Raw genomic sequence first — 22,092 nt, forward strand, 5'->3', positions numbered from 1 at the left:
ATAAAAAAATAGAGCTTACTGAACTCACCTCCGTTGCATACAGAATGTTTAGGATTCTTTGGATCAGCGCGTTTGGGGTCTCATTTTGTTCGTCTTCTTGGCAGCTGTAAAAAGAAAACCAAACATGTTACATCCCCTTCAAATGCCTATCTCCCAACAAAAAACCTACAGAATTTCGATGTCTCTCAGCTTGCTGAAGTAGAAGTCACGCTCCTTCTCGAGCCCTTCCAGGTGTAACCGCATGTCCATGACTTGCGTCGTTAGTTCCTCCACCTGCTGGTTCGTCACGCTGTTCTGCGAGGAGGATTTGCTGGCATTGGCTGTGGAGCCCAATCCGCCCGCTGGTCTGCTGACCGTCTGCGTCATCGGTCTACTGGGTGTGACTTTGGACACTAGATTAGGTTAGTTGTTTTGCGGGTGCAGATTTGTTTGTTTCATTGAAAGAGGTTGTCCGATAACGGAACAAAATCATAAGAAAATAAAAAGAAAGAAATAAACGATGCATTTTAGTGCACGTTACGCTACAGCTACTGGGTAAGTTTTGAATTGTCACGATAAAGTAAACCAATCTATCCAACTACGAAACAAAAAACTAAACATAGCGCGAAGGAGGAGGAAGGAGTGAGGGGTTAATTTCGTTCCGGCTTTTGTTACCCAGGCATTGTTATCTACAACCGTTGTTAGTTATTGGCATTTTCTTTAGATTGACACTGAAGGTTTGTTGCATGCGTATGTAAGTGACGAAAAAGCTTTAACTCTTTGAGATCTGATTTTTTCCAAGTGTTATTATACAGTTTTGTAGACGCCTACGTACCTATTTCTATTTCGAGTGCCCTAAGATATAAAAACAGCAAATGAAGGTGGAAGATATTTTTTCACGTGGTAGGTCATCCAAACTATCGTTGAGTTTGCATCATAAAGTCTACGGGTGTAATAATGGCTTTTTACATAATAAAAAGCTGCAATAGGCAATTTACCATGTCAAGTGAATATTCAGAAAGCATTTGAATATAAGTTGCGAGTTGCGATATACTAAGTGTAGATCTAGAGTTCAGAACTAGAAGGTACACGCAAACAAATCCGTTCCTATATACGTGAACTCCCAGTCACGGCAACGGCAACAAACGGGAACTATGCATAGCAACGATAACAACAATAAGAAATGTACACCGTGAACTAGATGTCACGGTTTCTAGAACGCCCATATTGACAGCTGGAACTAGTTCCAGTTTACGGTGTATATTTGCTTGTTCTCATATTTGCGTTTGTTTGTTCACGTTTATCAGAACGGTTTTCTGAGCGTGTAATGTACTAATATTGACCCTGGAACGGTCGCGCCGTGTATTGAGTACACGCACCATGAAAAATGCACGTCTGTCGTACACAGCGTGAGTATGGTGTCGCTGAAGGTGGTCGAAGACGCAACTGCACGAGTGTTAATATTCCTATTATATAAATCTGCTAGATGCACCCCGCTCACTCATGTTTACGGAGTTTGTTTGGGATGTAGACACTAATGAGTAGAGATGTTCAAACAAATCAGGACATCCCTTATGGTTAGATTAGACCAATGTTTCCCAAACTTTTGAGAGGTATCGCCCCCTTAGAGCTTCAAAAAAATATTTTCGCCCCCCTAGGTGAGATTTTATTTTTTTTTTTTTTCTATAGTAGAAGGCTGTGCTTAGCTAATGCCTTTAAAGCGCTACTGTGGCAAATCTAGCAGTGCCATTCAGTGTATCTAAATCTGTGTCTCTCTCATTTTCATTAAATTGTTTTGTAAATGCATTGATTTTCCGCATTTGAAAAAAAATATAGTGAATTCAAATCGTACTTACAAAAATATTGAAATCGTGTTTATGCCTACTTCTCAAACCATTGTTAATTGAACATTTATTAATCGAAATAGAACGAACTGTGAACACATATGAACATTCGATATTCCCAACCAGATGTTTTATCATTGTTCTTAAAAGGACTTTTTCAACAACTGAGAGTCAATGTTTGGTCACAAGTAGTCAGGCTGGTGGAGAATTTGAAAACAATTACAAACATATGTTATGTGAAAAAAGTGCAACTCAGAAAAATATCGGCTTGTTGTCGAGGACTGAAAATCTCGATAGTAAGGAAAAATAATAATCATAATAGTAATAAATATCGGTGTATTTTCGAATGTAGTGACGTTTTTCCAAATCCACATCCAGATTCAAATCAACGAGCTTCGCATAAATTTGAATGCTTTCTGTGTTCTATCAAATAAGTAAATATGCATTCATGACTAGATTTCAATGGCATATTTAAATGGAATTTACGCAGAATTTTTGGTATGTTTTCAAATTAACTTCAGTAAAGTGTGGAATTCCTCTGTGAAGCTTCTCTGAAATACTTTCAAACACTGTGATACGAATTTTATATCAGAAAAGTGTTCTGAAATTCGATTGATAGGGTCTGGAACCATTTGAGCAGGAGCACCTATTTGGGCACCGATTGACTTGATTTTTGAGACACGATCAGATACGCACAGTACCTAGCAATTCAAGTCAATCGGTTTGAAATTGACTGAGTTATAGCAGAGCATCAAGTGTCCAAAATAGGTGCTCCTGCCCAAATGGTCCCTGACCCTATTCATGTTTTTGCTTGGAAATTCCATGAATAAGTCCGCCTACGAGTTGGAACGCAATTTTTCTCATCAATTCGGGAAAAAAAACTATGTTCTTTTCATACTTTTGACAAAAACTAAACACTATTTTTGAATGTTCATTATAGGAGTTTCCAAATATATTTTAATTTAGATTTCCAGAATCACACAAACCCTTCAGAAATACGTCTAGCAATTTTGCCAAAGAGTTCACATAAATACCAATAATTCTGTAGAATTAAGCCGATGCTTATGTTTAATAGTCACAGCATTTTTTATTATCTTAGACAAAACTTGAACAGTAACCATGTAAATTGATTAATATTATATTGTTTTGATGTTTTTTTTATCGACACGAATGCACCATAACGGTGTAAAGTGTCGTAAATAAATAAATCAATCAATCAATCAATCAGTAAGCTTGAATGTCAGGGAGTTTTCGTGATTTAGTTCACATTCTCGACTTGCAATTCAATACTTTTGATGTTTTCCAATCATTGAAAAAATCGCCCCCCTTTTTAGTATTTTCGCCCCCCAATTTTGATTTCTCAAATTTTCGCCCCCTGGCCCTAATTTTCGCCCCCAAGGGGGCGATTTCGCCCAAGACATAGATCAAGTGGGTCTCCAGTTAGCCTAGTGATTATGGCTATGGATCGCCAATCCGGAGACGGCGGGTTCAATTCCCGTTCCGGTCGGGAATATTTTCTCGACACCCTGGGCATAGTGTATCATTGTGCTTGCCTCACAATGTAATTTGATTGATTTATCTTTATTTGAGAGACTTTCAGCCCTTGGCTGGTTCGTCTCTGCCTCACAATATACAAATTCATGCAATGGCAGGCAAAGAAAGCCCTTCAATTAATGACTGTGGAAGTGCTCAAAGAACACTAAGTGGAAGCGAGGCAGGCCAAGTCCCAATGGGGACGTAGAGCCATAGAGAAGAAGAAGAAGATAGATCAACGGTAACAATTCCCATTATCAATATGTAGAGTTTTATAAAATGTACTAGGGTCTGAGGGCCATAAGTAATCTCACGCTACCAAATTCACCCTATTCGAAAACAAGCGATTACGGCACCGATTGATTATGTTCTATTTGATCGTTCGTGCACATTTCTAACAAGAACATCAAAAATAAGAAACAAAACAAACATCGTTTCTTTCCTTTGTTTTCTGTAGGATGAAAGTGGGACCCGCATGCTTCATAAGGGAAAGAAATTTATATCAATTATTACTTTGAAGCCCATGTAAAATCAACAGGCACTAAATTATTTTTGAGATTATTAAAAAAAATTTAACAGATATAATGCCTGAAATGAGAACATAATAATTACTGGATATCAATCGGCTTATGTTTCATGTATATAGCAAAGAATCTACAGCTCCAAAAATATTTGTAGCTTTACATGGTGGAACTATGGTCAATCAGCCATGTGCAATAAGAGTCATGATAGTAATTCTGCAACAATTCGTGGCAATGGAGATTTTTTTTCAACATTACATTCCCGATTAACACAGTTGATAGTAAATCGTTGAGAAATTCTAGACTCCATTTGTGGATGGCCTGCATTATTCTAACAAAGTCAATGGGTAGCATCCTGGTTACCAGAGATTCACGAATAACAGCAGATTTTTGTGGGCTTCGTGGCCGTGCGGTTAGCGGCGTCAGTCGTTTAGGCGTATTGTGAGTGCCACGGAGTGAGGGTTCGATTCCCGCTCCGGTCGGAGGAAACTTTTCGTCAAACGAAAAATCCTTCATTGGTCCACTGGGTGTTCCGTGTTGTCCGTTGCCTAATGTTAGTGATTGTTCAGTCTGTGCAACCTCTGGTTGAAGACGGTGTAGTGTCTTTTTTTTTTTTCTTATGTAGGGTGGGGCGGGGCAAGATGGGTCGCGGGGCAAGATGGGTCAGTGCCATTTTCGAGCGCATTACTCATGTTTTGTTTATGTTAACCTTCACATTACCGACCCCCGACAACTCATTTTGAAAATGCTGGCATTTCGTCAATTTTCATCCGATTTTTTTGAAGTCGCCCTTAATCGATCATAAATTGGTGCTAGTTTATTACACCCAAGTGGTCATGTAACATCCGGAACCATTCCGGAGATATTCCGTATTGTACTGGGGTCAGGGGGTGGGAGAGGTGTCTGTTTTGCCAAATGACTTAAAGTGATTATTTCGTGTGTTATTGTGTTTGAGAGGCCCCCGGGGAACCTGTTTCAGGTGTTTTGGAGCAGCCATATCAGTTGCTTCATACTTCAGTCATTTTTTTCTGCTCTGTTCTCTTGAAATCATGAAGTTTGATACGTCGCACGGCATGTTTTGATTGCAAACCAGAAATGTCCCCGATGTCAACACCGTGGAACCTATGCTAGATGTTCCGGGGTGGTCATATTAGTTGATACAGACTTCAGGGTATCATTTCTGACTCATTCATTCGAAATCATGAAGTTTGATATGTCGCACGACATGTTTTGGATGAAAACCAGAAGTGTCCCCCATGAGGCCCCCGCGGGACCTGTCACGGTGATCCGGATGGGTCAACTTATTCAAATCTGATTATCGAAGGTGTGTTTTATTGTTCGCAATGAAAATTCCGCTGAAAATCGATGGTTCAAACACAATAACACACGAAATAATATTGTTTTGCCATTTCCGCACTCTCCCTGACCCCAGTACAATCCGGAATATCTCCGGAATGGTTCCGGATATGGCATGGTCACTTGAGTGTAATAAACTAGCACCAATTTATGATCGATTGAGGGCGACTTCAAAAAAGTTGGATGAGAGTTGACGAAATGCCATTATTTTGAAAATTAGATGTTGGGAGTCGGGTACGTGAAGGTTAATTTGTTAGATGACCAGCATGAATACATATACAAAAGTTTGGAGCACTGATTGAAAAATTATTCACTCTCATTTGAAATAAAAAATAAAATGGTTTTTAGCCATTTTTCTTATGCGATACATTCCATATAATCTCCATATAAACGGTCGCGGGGCAAGATGGGTCACCTTCAATTTTGAACGTATTTTTGGAGCATTCAAAAGTTTTTTTTTTTTATTACAAGACTATCTCATAAATGACTTCAATCAAGCGGAATGAGCGCTCAAAATACTTACATAAAATTATGATATTTTTTTAGTAAAAACATCGATTTTCAAGTCGCCTTAGGATCACTCAAATCGTAAACTTTTTTATATTCCAAATAAATTTATAAAATGTTTACTAGTAGCTCTTGTTTACTCAGTATGGATATGGAGCATATATAAATGCGGAACAAATCTTAAATTTTGACGTTTTTCGTTGAGAAAATGTGAATTATTTAAAAAGTGATCCATCTTGCCCCGCACTTTTTTCACGGCGTAAAATCGATCACTTTTTAAAACTGCTTGTTTAACATCATATTTTGTATTTAATGAACTTTGTATCGACTTTTAGTATAGCTAACTAGTGTATTAAAGAGTAGCGGACGAATACAAAGCAATACGATTTCTATTTACAAAGTTATGGTGATCCATCCTTAGGTGACCCATCTTGCCCCGCCCCACCCTAATGTTAAAATGTGTTTCTAAAACGAATAACTCCTGTGGATTTGAAACACATTATTTCATAACAGTATACGTAGAACAGCTCAAAATATGATTTTTTTTCCATTTCATAAAGCAGGCAATAGAGTATTGCATCGAAATTTAACCTCAATTTTCTCTCTGAGATAGAAAAGAACGGCAACGAATGGGAATCAAAACAAACCACCGAAAAATGTCAAAATTTGCTTGAGAGGGAAAAGGAAGGGACGAACGAAAATGAACCGACCGTGCATTCATGACGTCACCTTGCAAAATTCAATTCATGGGATCACCCAGAAACCAACTCAGGTCATGAATTGACACGCTAATTGACAGGTGCGAGCGCACCAGCTTGCTGGTGGCATCCCTCTAGGAAATCCTGGGATTCCACAAGAATTCCATCCGGGATTCGTGCAGGAATTCCTTCCCAGTTTCTTCACAAATTTATTCTCGAACTACTCCAGGACTTTCTTCTGGAATTCGATATTTTTAATGAGATTCTTCTGGGAGCTCATTTGGAGTTCCTCCCGAAGTTCTCTCTGGGATTCCTCTAGGCGTTTTAAATGGGTTTCTTGCTGATTGGGTTCCTCAATGATTTTCTTCTGAGATTACATCTTCTTCTTCTTCTTGGCGTAACGTCCTCACTGGGACAAAGCCTGCTTCTCAGCTTAGTGTTCTATGAGCACTTCCACAGTTATTAACTGAGAGCTTCCTCTGCCAATGACCATTTTGCATGTGTATATCGTGTGGCAGGCACGAAGAAAAATCTGAGATTACATCTGGATTTTTTTTCTGGGATTCTCATTCTGGTACTTCTCCAGAATTGATATCAAAGATTACTTTGAAATTTCTATCAGGAACTGAAATTGCTGAAATTCATTCCGAAATTTCTCCTATAATTTGTTCCGGATTTCCTGGAAGAATCCCGAGTTTTATTTTAGGAATTATTTGCGGAATTGCTTCATAAACTCCTTCCAGGATACATGCGGGAATTCCACCGGGAATTCTTCCAAGTTCCTCTGCCTAGATTCCTTCAGGAATATCTTCAGCGACTCTTTCAGGAACTGCTTCCAGGGTTTCTTTAAGCAGTCCTTCCGAGATTCTTCTAGGAATTTGTTCCGGTATTACATTGAGGCTTCTTCCGGGATTCCTTCAGAAGTTCTTTCGGGATTGCTTCAGGGATCCTCTCGATATATCTCCGGCACGCTAACGCCGCTCAGCACTAAAGTGCAGACTACACCAAAAATGTGTAACCCTTGCACATTTACAAAATCAGCTCCAGTGTCCGCAAAATTGTTAAAATCGCAAAAATTTTTGTACGCCAATCTAGGTAGGATTACTAGTGACCTTGGAAAACAAAAAAAAAAATCAACATTTCGCATCTAGAAGAGTGTACGAGCTGTTTTTTGAGAATGTGTAACTGCTACACATTTTTGTGTGGTCTGGAAATTATGCACTTATGAGTAGGTCTTACACATTTTAGTGCTGAGCAGTTTTAGCGTGGGGAACACCTTCCGGGATGTTTTTTTTTCAGAAACTGCTCCAGGGAATTATCTAGGATCTGCATCCGAGATTCTTCCAGGAACACTTTTCTGTATTCCTCCAGCAATTCCTTCTATATTTTTTACAGATCATTTTTGAATTTCTCCGGAAGTTTATTCTAGAATCCTTCCAATGTTCCTAATGGAAATTTGGAGTTTATTAGAAATGTCCTTCATGAGTATTTTAAGGAATTCCTTCAATATTTTTTTAATTTTATTTCTTAAGGAATTACTCTAGGAAGTACTTTGACTATTTCTTAAGGAATTCTTCCTGAAGCTTTGCAAGGAATTCTCACCGGAGCTCTTCCTGGTTTTCGTGCTAAAGTTTCTTCCGGGATTTTTTTTAAAGAAATATCTTCTGGAAATCCAAGAAAGAAAACTTCAGAATACATTCCAAACGCAACTATTAGGATAATCTAGGAAGGAATTCTCGGATCTTCTGGAGAAATTCTGGAAAGAATTCCGTAAAGTTCGAAAAGGAATCTAAGAAGGAATCCCGGAAGCAGTTCCTGGAGGAAAGATGTAGTCTTTTTAGGAATTTTAGAAGATACTGCTGGAAGAATCTCAAGGGAACCAAAAGGGTACCAAAAAGAATCTTAGACAGACATTCGTGACGAAATCTGGAAAGAGTCTCTGGATGAATTCCAAAAGTATTTCCTGAAGGAATCTCGGCAAGAGCTTCTGGAGGAATTCCAGATGGAACTGCTTTAGGAATCTCAGAAGAAACTCCTTGGAGAATCCCAGATGAAACTTCTGACGGAATCCTGAATAAACCCCTGGAAGAATCTCATAAAAACCTCCATGGGAATCACAGATGAAGATCTTGGAAGAATCGTAAAATAAATTTGTGTAGAAACCGCGAAGCAATTCCTGGGAACCCGTAACGTGGGTAGATCACCTTAGAATGGTGCGTTGCGGTGTAAGATCTGCCAAATCAAATTTTGGTCTTTCATTTAGTACACAAAATTCGATAACTGCAACGTCAGACAGGCGCCAACAAATCATCAATTGACGTAAAATGAACGCAAAATTCATTCGACTGTTCATTTGGGCTAACTCGGCGCATCATTTTGACGGATAGCGGTGCGATAACTTCAAATTTGTTACATTTACCGGACTTGAAGTTAAAAAGCATTGTAGTTAAACCGTTTGCAGCGACCGAACAGTAATTTAGTTCCGATTGCAATACCTTTCAAACGACACATTCCCAAAATCAGTCTATTTCTGTACATCTGTGGAATAACTGCTTCATCGTGAAAATTTGAGTAATACTTCTGAGAATATCGTAATTTTCACCTCAGTGCATAGTACTCAATATGAATATGGATATGTTTTAGTTATTACATATGTAGTAAGTGTTATCAATGACTGAATGAATGAATGAAACTGATTCTAATCATAAGCGTTAATTGTACGTGCAAGATAAACAAAAACCCGTATACCAATTTAATTAAGGGTGCCGTAGGATATGAATGTTGAAAGGAAAGGATCATTGCAAATTTCAACTAAAGAAACAGAACCATTAAATAATGTAGATGAATAAATAACATACTCGGCTTAATTTTATCTCGTGATGTGGATGAAACGAGTGGTGCCCGGCGAGGTACAGAGGCTGCCGCTACTGCGACCCCGTTGCCTTTTGGTGCACCAGCGCCACCCATACCCATCGGTAGGTTATCCCGTGCCAGATAAGCGTCATACTCTCTACCGTCGTAATTCGCGTCGAAGAATTTTTTGAACCATTGCAAAAACTCAAAATTATCTTGGAAACGACCTTTGATTAGTTTATCGATGGGAATAATCTAAAAAGGAGAAAATAAAAAAAAAATAATAAAGCATTAACAAACAGAAAAGGCTGAAATGGTAAAATGAGGTATTATAATGATTTGGAGATATGTTTTCATCTCTGGAACTCAATTACACCTTATGTATCCTTGACCCAGCAGATAGATAGTAAGCATTATTCGGGAAAAAAAGAATTTTCATACGCATTCGGAACATGTGTCAATCGATGAAATCACATGAGACTAGCCAATTTTCATTTCTCCCTCCTCATTCGCTTGACTAAACGGAAAGTACAACGAACGTCAATTTCAACAAGGACACAAAAAGTACACTACCAGTGGAAGTGACGTGCTGCGGAGCGGGGTATTTCTGCGATTTGGGGGCTTGAATTTGGCGTTGTTTCGGCAGTTCGCCGACTCCCAGTTCGTTCTGGATTGCTCCCGATCCGAGCTGGATTCCGAACCGTGCTTCCAACGCATCGTACTCCCGACCGTCGTAGTTGGCGTCGAAGAACTTCTTGAACCACTGTAGAAACTCAAAGTTATCCTGAAAGCGCCCCTTTATCAGTTTGTCCACTGGAATGACCTAGAGATGGATTGGATAATATCCGAAAAAGAGGTTCCGTGATTCGAAGTACTGATGAACGGAAGTACCTAAACAGGGTGGCCACTCGTCTGTCAATTATAAAGTCCTGATTTCTTATGTATTTTGTGTTAAAATAATACCAGAAAAAGAAACAACCGACTGATGAAAAAGATACAACAAATGCCAACATAAGAAATACGTAAGTAACGTCAACGTTTTCAAAATAGTAAGAAAAATATTAGATTGGAATAGGTAACATATTAAAATAATTTCGTAATGATAACTATGAAAACAATTTATCAAATTGCTCAAGCCTTAAAAATCTTAATGAAAGAAATCCGAATGAAGACCATGAAACATCCGAAAAGAACTCTGGAAAGATTCTTGCGTAACCACAACTTATTATAATCAGAGAAGATAAGCCGAAAGCTTATGTTCTGATGGATGCCGGGCACTTCTTGGATGTCATTAATGTTCAGAAGACTATCTCCTTGTTGATTAGATTCGAGCAGGATTATTACCCTTGGAGAACCCCAAAACTCCGCCACCGTTGCGTCAGAAGTTTGATGAGCGGTAGATAACAATCATCAGAATCAACGTACACAACAACGTTAACAATCTGCGGAAATCAATCCACAGAGCAGAGAACACAACAGCGCCGGAAGTGATAGGCAATGCTCAAAGACGACCCAGAATTCTAATGGATGAGAAGAACGTTGCCAGACGCCGGATGTTAGTATCTGGTACCTAGCAGAATAGATAGCGTTCCCAGGATTCAAGAGCAGCCAAGAAAAGATTGTCAATTCTGAGGCGCAAAGCAGGATGGAACAAAATGATATGCGGATTTTTTTTTTTCGTTTTATTTGAGTTCCTCGCGGATTTCGCTCGTAGTTTCTGTCTAGGATATCTCAGAGTTCCGTCTGGTTTTTTTTAAATAGTTTCTTGGGGGTTCACTCATTTTTTTCTGAGACGACCCAGTTTTTCTCAAGTTCCTTTCAAGATTTCTCGAAAATGGAGTTTCGTGGCGATTCGACCAGAATTTCTTCCGATATTTCTCCAGTAATTTCTTACAAGGAATTTCGTAGGTTATTTCAGGAGGTATTCCGAAAAAACTTCTTTAAAAAAAACCTGCAAGAACTCGTGGAACTATTAAAGAAATCCCTAAAGGAAAAATTCAAATTCCTGGGATAATTACCGGTTTGGGATTCCGAGAATAACTCTAAGAGTAATCTCAGGAAAATCAGAAGAATAGTTTTCTCTCTGCGAAAAGTCCTAGAAAAAAACTAGAAGAAAAGCTCAAAAAAAACTCTGATAGAAATCCGGGGAGGAATACCATAAGTAAAATAAGCTCTCATAGAATTCTAAAAGAAACCTTGGAAAATATCTTGGAAGAAAATATAGGATAAATTCCAAAATACTCTGAGACATTCCGGAAGCAGCACTGGAAAGAACCTTCTAAGAGAAGTCTCGGGAGAAACTCCGAGAGAAAACTCATATGGAACCAAAAAGAAATCAAGCAAACCCTTCAAGAAATATTCCGGAAATAACTACTGTATAAATCCCGGGAGAAACTCGAGAAGAAATCTCACGAAAATTTATTGCAAGAAATTACAGCAGGAACTCCGGAAGAAAACATCGTCCGGGACTCTTAGAAGAAACTCCGGGGGGAACTTCTGCAGATAATGCGTGAAAAATTCTTGAAGAAATCCCAAGAATAGCTTCTGTAGAACCTCTGAAAAAAATCCCGAAAATAATCGCTTTGGAAATCTCAAGAGCAACATCAGAAGCAATCACGGAAAATCATTCAAACGAAATCTCGTGAGAAACTCATAGAGAAATTCTGCTACAACATTTGAGGGATATCTGCGAGAAACGCCTGTAAATATCCCGGAATAAACCCTGGAAGAAATCCCATGAAAAATGTGTAGAGAAAACGCAGAAGGAACTCTGTGGATAATTCCTCGAGGAACTCTGTCAGCAATTCCGAGAAAACCTCTGCAGGATCCTCGAGTAAAACTCCAGGAGAAATTGGTTGGAGGTCAGAAATTTTGTAAGATTCTCAAGGATGGATCCCGCAAAGTACTGTTCCAATCATGGAAAAATGTCGGTAGGAATTCGGAAGAACCTCCGGAAGGAATTTAAAGTATCTCTAAAGTTCCAGAAAATTTCTGGAGAAATCCTTGTGATGGAATTTTTGAATGGATTTTCACTTCCAGATTGAACTAGTAGCGCTTAATCATCTGGAAGAATCTTCGACATCTTCACGAAATCACAAACTTTCAGTACGAACAACGAAATATGTTGCCCTTTACTGACATATACCAAATATGTCTTAATATGCTGGACACTTGTAACTGGAAGGTACAGAACATTTTCAATTGAATAACAGAGATGAGTATGTGAAAAAAAGCATTTTTTGGGAATCGAACCCGTTACTCCGTATTTGTTTAACCGACGCTTTAACCAACTAAGCCACAGAACAGGTTGAAATTCTGCGAAACAGAAAATCGAACTAAATCCGAGTAGTAAACTCTGTAGACTTTACTTTTGAGTAGATACTAGATACTACTAAATACGCCTCCAGAGCGCTACTATTGGATACCCTTGAGGCCCGAGGTAGACAACCCTTTGTTCTTGTGAGAGATGTGTTGGGGACCCGCGATGTCACATACATGGGATGTATTTTCGACTTTCTTCGCTCTGCTGGTATAAAAGTTTAATTCGCTTGTGTTTTCTTCTTCAGTTTTTTTTCTCTGTTTTGTCCTCTTTTTGTTACCAAGCTGCTCCTGGCCATCCGGAAGACCAAGTCCCACAACAAGTTGGTACCAACACCACAAGGCACCGAATACGCTAGCAACATGCGATTTACCCCCGGATGAGCAGCAGTGAAACCTTTGGCCCAATCCTTACCCTGTCCATCCCTCAAAATGTGACCTTCTAACCTCGAGCTGCCACGAGTACCCTGGCTTCCACCCATTACTAACAGATATCATTAAAAAGTAATTACTCTGTATAATGTATACTATTAAGTACAAAGAAAGATCCTCGGCTCCGTAAAGCGTTATACGCGATTGAGCCCCAAATAAATGAACTAGATTAAAAAAATAGATACTACTAAAATGAAAAGCTTAATTTTCGCCTTCGAGTTCAAATGTCTTGAAATGTTAAGTGTTCGACTACAAGAAAGTATTCATTGAATAGCTTTCACGTATGAAATAAATCATCTGTTAACCCTCTAATACCCAATACCGCCTTTACACGGGGTATAGTTGGAGCATTTTTGTAATTTTTGTTTCGTGGAAAATCAAAATTTTTATATTTTTGGCTGATATCTAGGACTGTTTTGTATATCTCAAAATGGTTTTTGGTGTATTTTAAAGCGTATTTACATTTTTGAAAAATCATTGAAAAATTGATGTTCTAGTCACCTTCTACAAGTCATTGTTTATTTTGCATTTAATCACTGCAATTAACATATTTTAAATTTTCCCAAATCATTCTGTCCTAGTTTTATAGTTTAAGGGAATCGAATACACTCTAAAATTATTTTCCTTAAAATTACACGGAAAATAAAATTTTCTATGAAAAAAATTTAAAATAAAAATATTTCAACAACAATCATAATATCTCAAAATGTTTTTATCTCAAAAAATCCGTACCCCAAATAGGCTTCCAGGAAAAATATAAAACTTTGGGGATGTTCAAAAATAAAAATTAGAAAAATCAAAAACTAAAATTCACGAAATTGAGAATTAAAAAGAATCATCTTCCAAAACATGTTTAAATCGATTTTAGATGACGAAAAATGATATTTAGATCAAAATCAAAAATTTGGGTATTAGAGGGTTAATTAGTTTCTGTTGAAATTTTACAAATTCCAAAAGAAAATAATTTGTTATTTGTTTCCTATTCAGCGTCTGGATTGGTTTAGGCGGCCACCCTGTACCAACGAGCTGCTGCTAGCTAAATTCAAGAAGAGATCCTACTTACATGACGAAGACACATCTAAACTGTACGAAAACAACCACTCACCTTATCAACATTCATCTTCTTGAATGCCGCCTGCAGGATTTTGAAGTTCTGAATGTATTCGTGTTCTAGGTTCGTACGAAACTTTATGCGTTTCATTGGCACTGAGCCCGGGAAGAGCATGTCCATATACTGACAGTAGGCGGCCCCCGTACATAGTTCTTCGATTTTCGTGAACTGCGACCGGAGGCAGTCGTTGACCCACGAGAGCATGTCATGCCGCGACAGGTTGTCTGTCGTTACGTTCGTCGAGTACACGTTCACGGCCATTTCTGAAAGAGAGATAGAGAAAAGGGGGATCATTAATTTTCATTCGTAATCATTGCAGATGCACAAATTATTGATTCACATGTACCTATTGTTCTGCACGTATAAAAAAGCGAAACAGTCACCTGCCAAATTTATGGATACGAAATTTCCTCCGACGATCAAATCAAGGTCAAGCGCCAACAAAACAATTAGGCGAAATCAATTTCACCTACTTGCAGCACGGCATCAAATCAAACATACGGTCGGTAGTATGTAGGTACGGTACATACAACAAAACAGCAAACAGTCCACCAAGAAGATTATCTAGCTCTAGCGGCACCGGCACATTCGTGGACTAGGGTAGATGTTCCAATCGTTGACATTATACAAACGCAATGCAATAAAATCGATCGAATACTCGACCAAAAGATACTCATGAATTATCTAGAAATTTGCGCGATTTGCTAAATGTTAACACTATACTATAATAAAAGATTGTTAGCATAAACACTGAAAAAATAATGACACGAAAATGAGTAATTGTGTTGTTTGATCGTTTTAAAACAAGTGTTACAGCTTGTCCTTGTTACCCTCAACAGTATTGCCGATGTAAGCAGGTTATTAGAGTAGAAGATTACTGATTATGTACTGAACCTTATAGTTTCAAGTAATGGAAAAATAGGCGACGCACCCCAACAGGATGAAAACACGAAATTACTAAATTTACGTAATCAATATCCCAAAATACCGTAAGTCGAAACGACTAAAGAATACAAAGATAGTTGGCTTTTTTTTAATTAAAATTTGATGTTTAAATCAAAATAATTAACTTTTAAAATAAATTCAACAATACAACATCTCTTGAACCGCCTTAAGAAAATTACCACAAGTTCCAGCTTTAAGATGGAAGTTTTATATGACTAGCTTGAAAAACATATTTTTCAATCAAACATTGATTGTTCACACTTGTTTTAAATCTAAGGTTAAGTGTGCTTCAATTAGTTATATTTGTAGCCAAAACTAACTTTTATTACGATTGAAGTTAATCTCAACTGAATGGGTTTAACAAGTTCTGTCATCATACCTTGAGTAGCCGCTGTATAATTCGACTATTATAAGCAAATAGCGACAACCGAAACATCTCCCCTATCCCGAAAAAAAAAGAGAAAAGAGACAACATTACACCGGCTCCAGCACGCAAAAACCAAAATAGTATTCGTGGGTAGTATAAAATACCGTCCAAGCGCACACCTCGTTCATCAGATTACCTTCCAGGTCCGTCGTCCGTTAGCACAATTTTTCAATGAACGAGCGATTCGAGCTCGAGCATCAGCCAGCCAGCCATCAGTGTTTGTTTGCATAACAGGATTTTCGCCAAAAAAGTGACCAAACATCGTTTTGATGTGCGTGCTCAATAGCCACATTCCATCGAACATATTCGATATCAGGTGACGAACACACGACATCCTACCTAGATAAAACAACAGCCGTACAATATGGATAAACAAACGATTGTCGCAATCGAAACAAACGAAAGTTGTACTACTGTACACGTTGCATATATGGGTGAAGCGCAGGTACTTCGACTACTGATAACTCTCTTCAGACGGGAGTGCCTAGATAAGCAGTGGTTGGAATAGATGACTAATATATGTACAATGCAAATAATGCAGAAAAGTTTGTTTCCTTGCACACTTATCGCTCTGATTCTTATCTAATCTCAGTAGTTCAACAATAATTCATCATACGGATTATCCGTTGAGGTAGCCAGGCGCCAAAAAGAAGAAAAAAAACGGATTTATTTTCTAAGAAATTATCTGGCTTACAATAATTTAAACTTTAATATTCCACACGCTATCATACTCACGGTTAAAAGAAATTATGAGCTTTCTACCACTACCAGAATGCAGCGCAGTCGAAATACAAGAAGTTTCTGACAGAAACTTATAGTTCCTAGCAAAATGCCGAAAGACTAAGCTTGGATATAGATCTAAGGCAGTAGTTCCCAAACTATGCGCCATGCATCAAGCACAGGTGCACCTCAGGTTCTAGACGCGGAATGCCACCGTCTTTTATTTTTGTTTAGTTAGAAATACAGTTGATTCCTTGATATTTTTTCTCAAAAATTTTTGTATTCCGTGGAATTTCTGGTAGGGTAACCAGTTAATTGTTGAACGGTTGGTACTGAAATTTTTGTTTTTGTTTTGTGCATAACTCCACTGTAGTAGAAAAAATATTCAGAGTGCGTCTAGATCTACTCATTTGTTATACTTCCCATCTAGAGAAAATAGAACATTTGTATCGGATGTCTGAAACCCAAATGTATGAAATGAAACTCATCCTAATGATGAACGATTCTCGCTGATTTTTGTATGGTTCAAATTTGTTCGTGATTCGTGATTCGTGACCAAGTGAAGTAACCACGGTGCTGAAGCCTTATTGCATGCTGATATACGGTGTATTTAGAGCAATCGTTACTATGCATGAACACTTAAGGTTGATTTAAAGTGAAAATGGCAATAATGCGACTGATTTAAGATTATACCAGTATTATCGTAATTTGATTCTATAATTGCCCATTTCCACTTTAAACCATCCTTAAGTTAGCATGTAAAGTAATGATTGCTCTAAATACACCGTATATCAGCATGCAATAAGGCTTCAGCAACGTGGTTACTTGGGGTAGGGGTAGCCCGAGCAAAGGTTGATAGCAAATTGAAAACTAATTTTGATGTTGTGATGTCGTAGATTTTGATTACTCACGTTGCTGTCGTTTTGGTCGTTTTAACGGTTAAAACATCAAAATCGAGAGCAGAAAAATGTTCCCCTGAAATCAAGTTGAAAACTAGTTTTGCTATCGGTGCTAGCAAATTGAAAACACAATAAGATATTGGTTTTTTATCAGTTGAAAACAAAACGAGTATGCAATATGATGCTGTATTAGGGCAATGAAAACAAAACTGAGAGAACATATTGAGTAATCAATTTGCAGTAAAATGAAAACGATGAAAACAAATTTACAACATCAAATTTTGATATAAATGTGCTCTGAAAAGTATGGACGGAAAACAAAATTGTGAATACATAATTAGTTATCGTTTTGTTGTAATAATACACTGGTTATAACAAAAATAGAATTCATTGTTCTTTTTACTTAAAATATAAATAATAGAAAAGTGTTTAAAGCTTTTTATCTTGTCATTTATTTAACCAGATAAATCAATACAAGCCCAGCTATATTAATCAAATTAGTTTTGATTTTTCAACCGGATCAGAATTCATATCGATCATATTTAATAAAAAAAGTTTAAAACAAATGTAGTTCAAGTCACATAATTAAAAAAAGGTTTTCAACAAAATTGAACCTCCACGGGCAACGCTGTTGTTTCCTGTACAACATTGTTTGTTGTGCACAGCGTTCTGCAATCGGCGATGGATGCCCGCGCGACCGCCGAAAGATTAAGCAGAGGTTTTATAACGATTACAGTTACTTATCACGTTTTGCATAAGTCGGTTGCACTTAGAAGCAACCTTCTGTGCCACCAGTGTTGTATCATTCAATAAGATCCGACGCTCATGGAGACAATCTGAAAGAAATTATTAACATAAAAACTAATACAACTAGATGGTTTAATTATTATGATTTACCGTTAACAAATTGCACTTTGTTCTTCTCGAGTGCAGTGCGATCAGCAATTGTTCGGTTATTGGCATCATCTTCAGCATCATTGACATTTTTCTTGCCACGACCCATCGGATTGTTCGATGATCGTCCCGTTACCGATTTTCCCTCAAAACCTTCTGGCCAAATAGCGTACATAAGCAGTTTCACGAAAATGTAATCGCTATCCTTTGCCACCATGGACATCTTCGATACATTATCTGCGCTCAGGCAATCCGGATATCCTGTTACATTTTCAAACGGTTTGTGAGTGGTAGGTAAAAGCTTCGACATCAAAGCTTCTTGCATCCTTGCATGAGATCGTTCAATAGTGTCCTTGCGCTTTTTGAGGTACATGTTCCGCCTCTGTAGTTCGTAGTTGTCAGATTTCAGTTTGGCCACTTCCTCTGCCAATCCACATGAACATTCTTGGATCTTCTCTTGCGAAGTTAACTGATTCTGTACACTTTTGTTCACCATTTCATCTCCGCTCATGTCCCATCCAAGAAAATCATTTTCCATGTCTGAATCCACCGACGTGTCTTCCAAATCGGAATGTTGCGACTTCGTTTGTCCTGCACTATTTCCGATATTCAGTCCAGAAAGTAATCTTGGTTTAGCGACAACCCAGTTCTTGGAAATCTCATCAGAATCGACAGATTCAGACATTTGCTGAAAAATAAGAATATGGTTTAAAAATCATAGTAGATGCATAGATGGCTAGGAAGTTCTTAAACGGACGAACAATCACTTGAGAAATCAGTTCATTTTCTTATTTGACTGAATTTATGAACTAGCAGATCATATTGAATGGATCTTGACTAAAAAACACAAAAAAGTTATTTATGCAACAAGGTAAAAGTTTTAGCACGAGCGTTACATTTTTCGAACGAGGCTTACCGAGTTGGACAAATACTAAGTGCTTAAAAAATAGAGTTTGGCTTTCAGTTGCATAAACCATTTAATGCAATGGTTTTACGTAATACGGAACGTAACGAAAAAATCATTGCAATTTACAGTACTCTTCGTATTTATCCAACTCGGTAAGCCTCATTGGATAAATGTACGACTCGTGCTGAAAAAAACATCTCTGCAACTTTTTGCATAAATAACTATTGCTTTTTAGTTCAGCATTCCATTCCTTCTGAAGCGATGGTTAAGTTTAGAGTCCAAGCAGTTTTTCAATATCTTACCTTCATTTCAAGTTTGTCACGTTCGCCACACTGTTCCAACTCATCATGTCCATCGTCATCATCGCAACCAAAACTATCGGCATGATTGTCAGAATCTGATGTTTCAGAAGTGCCTTCCATGTCGTTTCCGGTAAATTGTTGCAAAGTAGTTTGCTGCACACCCGCTGCTCGTATGGCGCCAGGTTTAGTTTGTTGTTGAGGCTTTGCAGATCGCTGAGTACCTTTGGCGCCGATTGGTGGCGAAACTTCGGAAATCGTGGAGGTTCCTGGTGTTGCGTTTCCGTAATTTGAAGACGATGTGCTTCCAGCCTCGGTATCCCTCTTCGTGGATTTGCCACGGGATTGTTTTTTAGCAGCGGGCTCGCCATTTGGTTCACCGGATCCAGGCATTTTCTGTGCAATTCGGTCAAAGGTTAAAAAATAACAAATCTATTTGATATTTACTTTTGCTTACCCGGAATTCCACAAGATCATCTCCACTGTCCTGTTTCTGTGAAAACGTTGTAAACCCCTCCGATTTTTCGCCTGACGAACCAGCTTGACTAGCCTGATCCTTGCCGGAAAACGTGCGTTTCGGTTCGGCCCCACTCTTTGTTCGTTTGCCAAAGGACCGTTTTTTGGCGGCAGGCTCATCACTTGGCTTGCCGGATCCAGGAATTTTCTGTAAAATCACTCAAACGTTTAGAAAATAACAATTCAAATTAATATTCACATTAGCTTACCCGGAATTCCGCAAGATCGTCTCCAGGAATCATTGCAAACTGGACTGATTTTCCGCCTGACAGACCAGGTTGTTTGATAGTATCACTCCTGGAGAAAGTGTGTCCCGGTTCAGCGGCGTTCTCTGTTGGTTTTCCAAGGCAAGATTTGTTGGCAGCGGACACGCCGCTTGGCTTTCCGGATGCATGCGTTGTCAAATCCGGAACGTTGTTTCCACTGTTCGGTTTTTGCAAAGCCTTTGTAGAACCGACTGTGGAGCCAGCACGCTTGATATTCGTCGGATCACCTCCGGATTGACCCGACTGACCTAATTTGACGACTTTTTTCCGCCTGTTTTCGATTTTCGCCGAGGCCGGGTTATCGTCGGACCCGAGCGCTTTCTGGAAATAAAGAGAGGTTAGAAAATTCACCAAATAGCGTTTCTTGCATCAGCTTACGGTTGATTCTGGAAATCCTTTCAGGATAAACTCCGAGTTCTGTTCGTTTGCCAGCGTTAGAACGCGTTTTTTCGACGCAGTAGTGCGTTTTCGAGCCATTTTTGATAAATTAAACTTGCAAAATGTTTTTTTTTTCAACAAACAAAAGACGCACTGCAACTGACGGCGACGCAACAGAGTACACGCAAAAACGGCTACGCTCAAAAATGTGTTCGGCCTGCACATTTTTAGTAAACATCCATGCCGCACATGACTGTGTTGGAAACACACATTTTTTTTAAATTGCTCGTACGCTCACATGAGCATGTATTTTGCAATAATTTCGACATGGCAACCTCACTTGGTTTATAAACCACCTTCAAATACCGAAAAATATTGATATTTAGCAAAAATGTGATCGTACGAGCAATTTTAAAAATGTGTGTTTCCAACACAGTTTCTGTGCGGCATGGGTGTTAACCAAAAATGAGAGTTTTTATTTTAGAGAGTATGAACCGATTCACGAGTTCACGATTTTGACGTTTGAGCGGTGGCGTGTTTACAGAAAACGAACTTGTTTACATGGTATTCTAGATAACAAAGCACCGCTTAATAGTCAAATGAATGAACATGTGCTTCGGCGCCTAATTTTATCAAAGTTTGTTTGGTATGAATTTCTCGCTCAAGTTTCCATAACGGACTATCTAAAACGGGTTTTTTATTTTCAATTTTTTTAAAACTATTACGTATTAACTTTACATTTGCATATTTTTTTATAAAGGCAAGATCGTGTTTGATATTTTTCGTACAAAAGGTTAAAACACAAACTAAAATGCAACCTGATTATGAATTATTTTTTTTATGAATAATTCTTTTTATATTGTGCACAGCTGATATGTACATCATTGAAACTAAATATAATTCAAACATCATATTTTTTGGATAGAATAACAAATATCAATAAAATGACAGCCTTGAAGAAAAGAAAAACCCATAAAACATTAAATTTACAAAATAATTCCAGCCACCAAAATGATTACCAATACCGGGCCGAGATTCAGATTATGCAATAATTCAAATGCTCTAAAACAACATAATTTTATAAAAAAATAAATTTGATGTTTTTTCATTGTTTGAATGGATTTTTCTGCCAAAGCTAGATATGTCCTCTTGAAAAGTAAGTTGTGGTTGATGTTCATCAATCGTCCTAAAAAAAACATACAAAACAACCGACAAGCTATAGCAAAGTAAAGTTACGTGCTGCAACTAAATTTCTAAAATTGTAAAAGAAAACTAAAACAGAAAATGATTCGTCGAAATAAACGGCATCATTATATGATGGCTGAGAACCAGGGAAGAAAATACGTTCGCAAGGTATATCAACTCTGGATTACTTCCGAACCAATTTTGATGAATTTTCTTTTTCAGTCCATTCCTCGGCGGCTGGATTGTTCACAATTCTGCGATGATGCTGTTGAAATAGATATGCAAAGAACCCTAACAACAAAGATGCCAGCTGAATGTTCATCCAGTGATTCAGAGTTCAATGGGTTTGACGATTTTGAAATGGTTCCTGATGGAAACGTTACTGCTTTGAAAACATATCTTGGAGAACAGCAGAATCGCTCAGCTACGATAGAACATAACGTTTGTACAGCTACACATCTACCAGTGAGCTTTGTGGAAGTCAACTCTTTAGATGATAGAGCA

At 38.1% G+C, this 22,092-nt stretch overlaps 2 protein-coding genes across 11 annotated transcripts in view; both read right to left on the reverse strand.

The window, feature by feature from the left end:
- LOC109403775 (microtubule-associated protein RP/EB family member 1) overlaps positions 1–22,092 on the reverse strand; it is a 60,663-nt gene that overhangs the window by 1,781 nt on the left and 36,790 nt on the right. For 2 of the 10 annotated variants that reach the window (XM_062852857.1, XM_062852856.1), the window contains 4 exons: positions 14,147–14,415; positions 9,297–9,546; positions 170–392; positions 29–104 (listed from right to left, as the gene is read on the reverse strand). In XM_062852857.1, coding sequence (XP_062708841.1) covers positions 29–104; positions 170–392; positions 9,297–9,546; positions 14,147–14,413 — 816 coding nt within the window. In that variant the 5' untranslated portion in view covers positions 14,414–14,415. Of the gene's footprint in view, positions 1–19; positions 105–169; positions 393–9,296; positions 9,547–9,864; positions 10,115–14,146; positions 14,416–22,092 lie in introns of all 10 variants that reach the window. The other 8 variants (XM_062852853.1, XM_062852854.1, XM_062852858.1 and 5 more) reach the window with 7 other exon arrangements.
- On the reverse strand, positions 14,437–20,801 carry LOC134288327 (uncharacterized). The gene is made up of 5 exons (XM_062852852.1): positions 19,969–20,801; positions 19,701–19,907; positions 19,247–19,639; positions 18,041–18,725; positions 14,437–17,979 (listed from the first exon to the last, which is right to left on the reverse strand). Exons 1-5 carry the CDS (start codon positions 19,999–20,001, stop codon positions 17,852–17,854), a joined length of 1,446 nt encoding a protein of 481 aa, XP_062708836.1. The 5' UTR covers positions 20,002–20,801; the 3' UTR covers positions 14,437–17,851.

This window comes from Aedes albopictus, chromosome 2, assembly GCF_035046485.1.
Source record: "Aedes albopictus strain Foshan chromosome 2, AalbF5, whole genome shotgun sequence".
Lineage (NCBI taxonomy): Eukaryota > Metazoa > Arthropoda > Insecta > Diptera > Culicidae > Aedes > Aedes albopictus.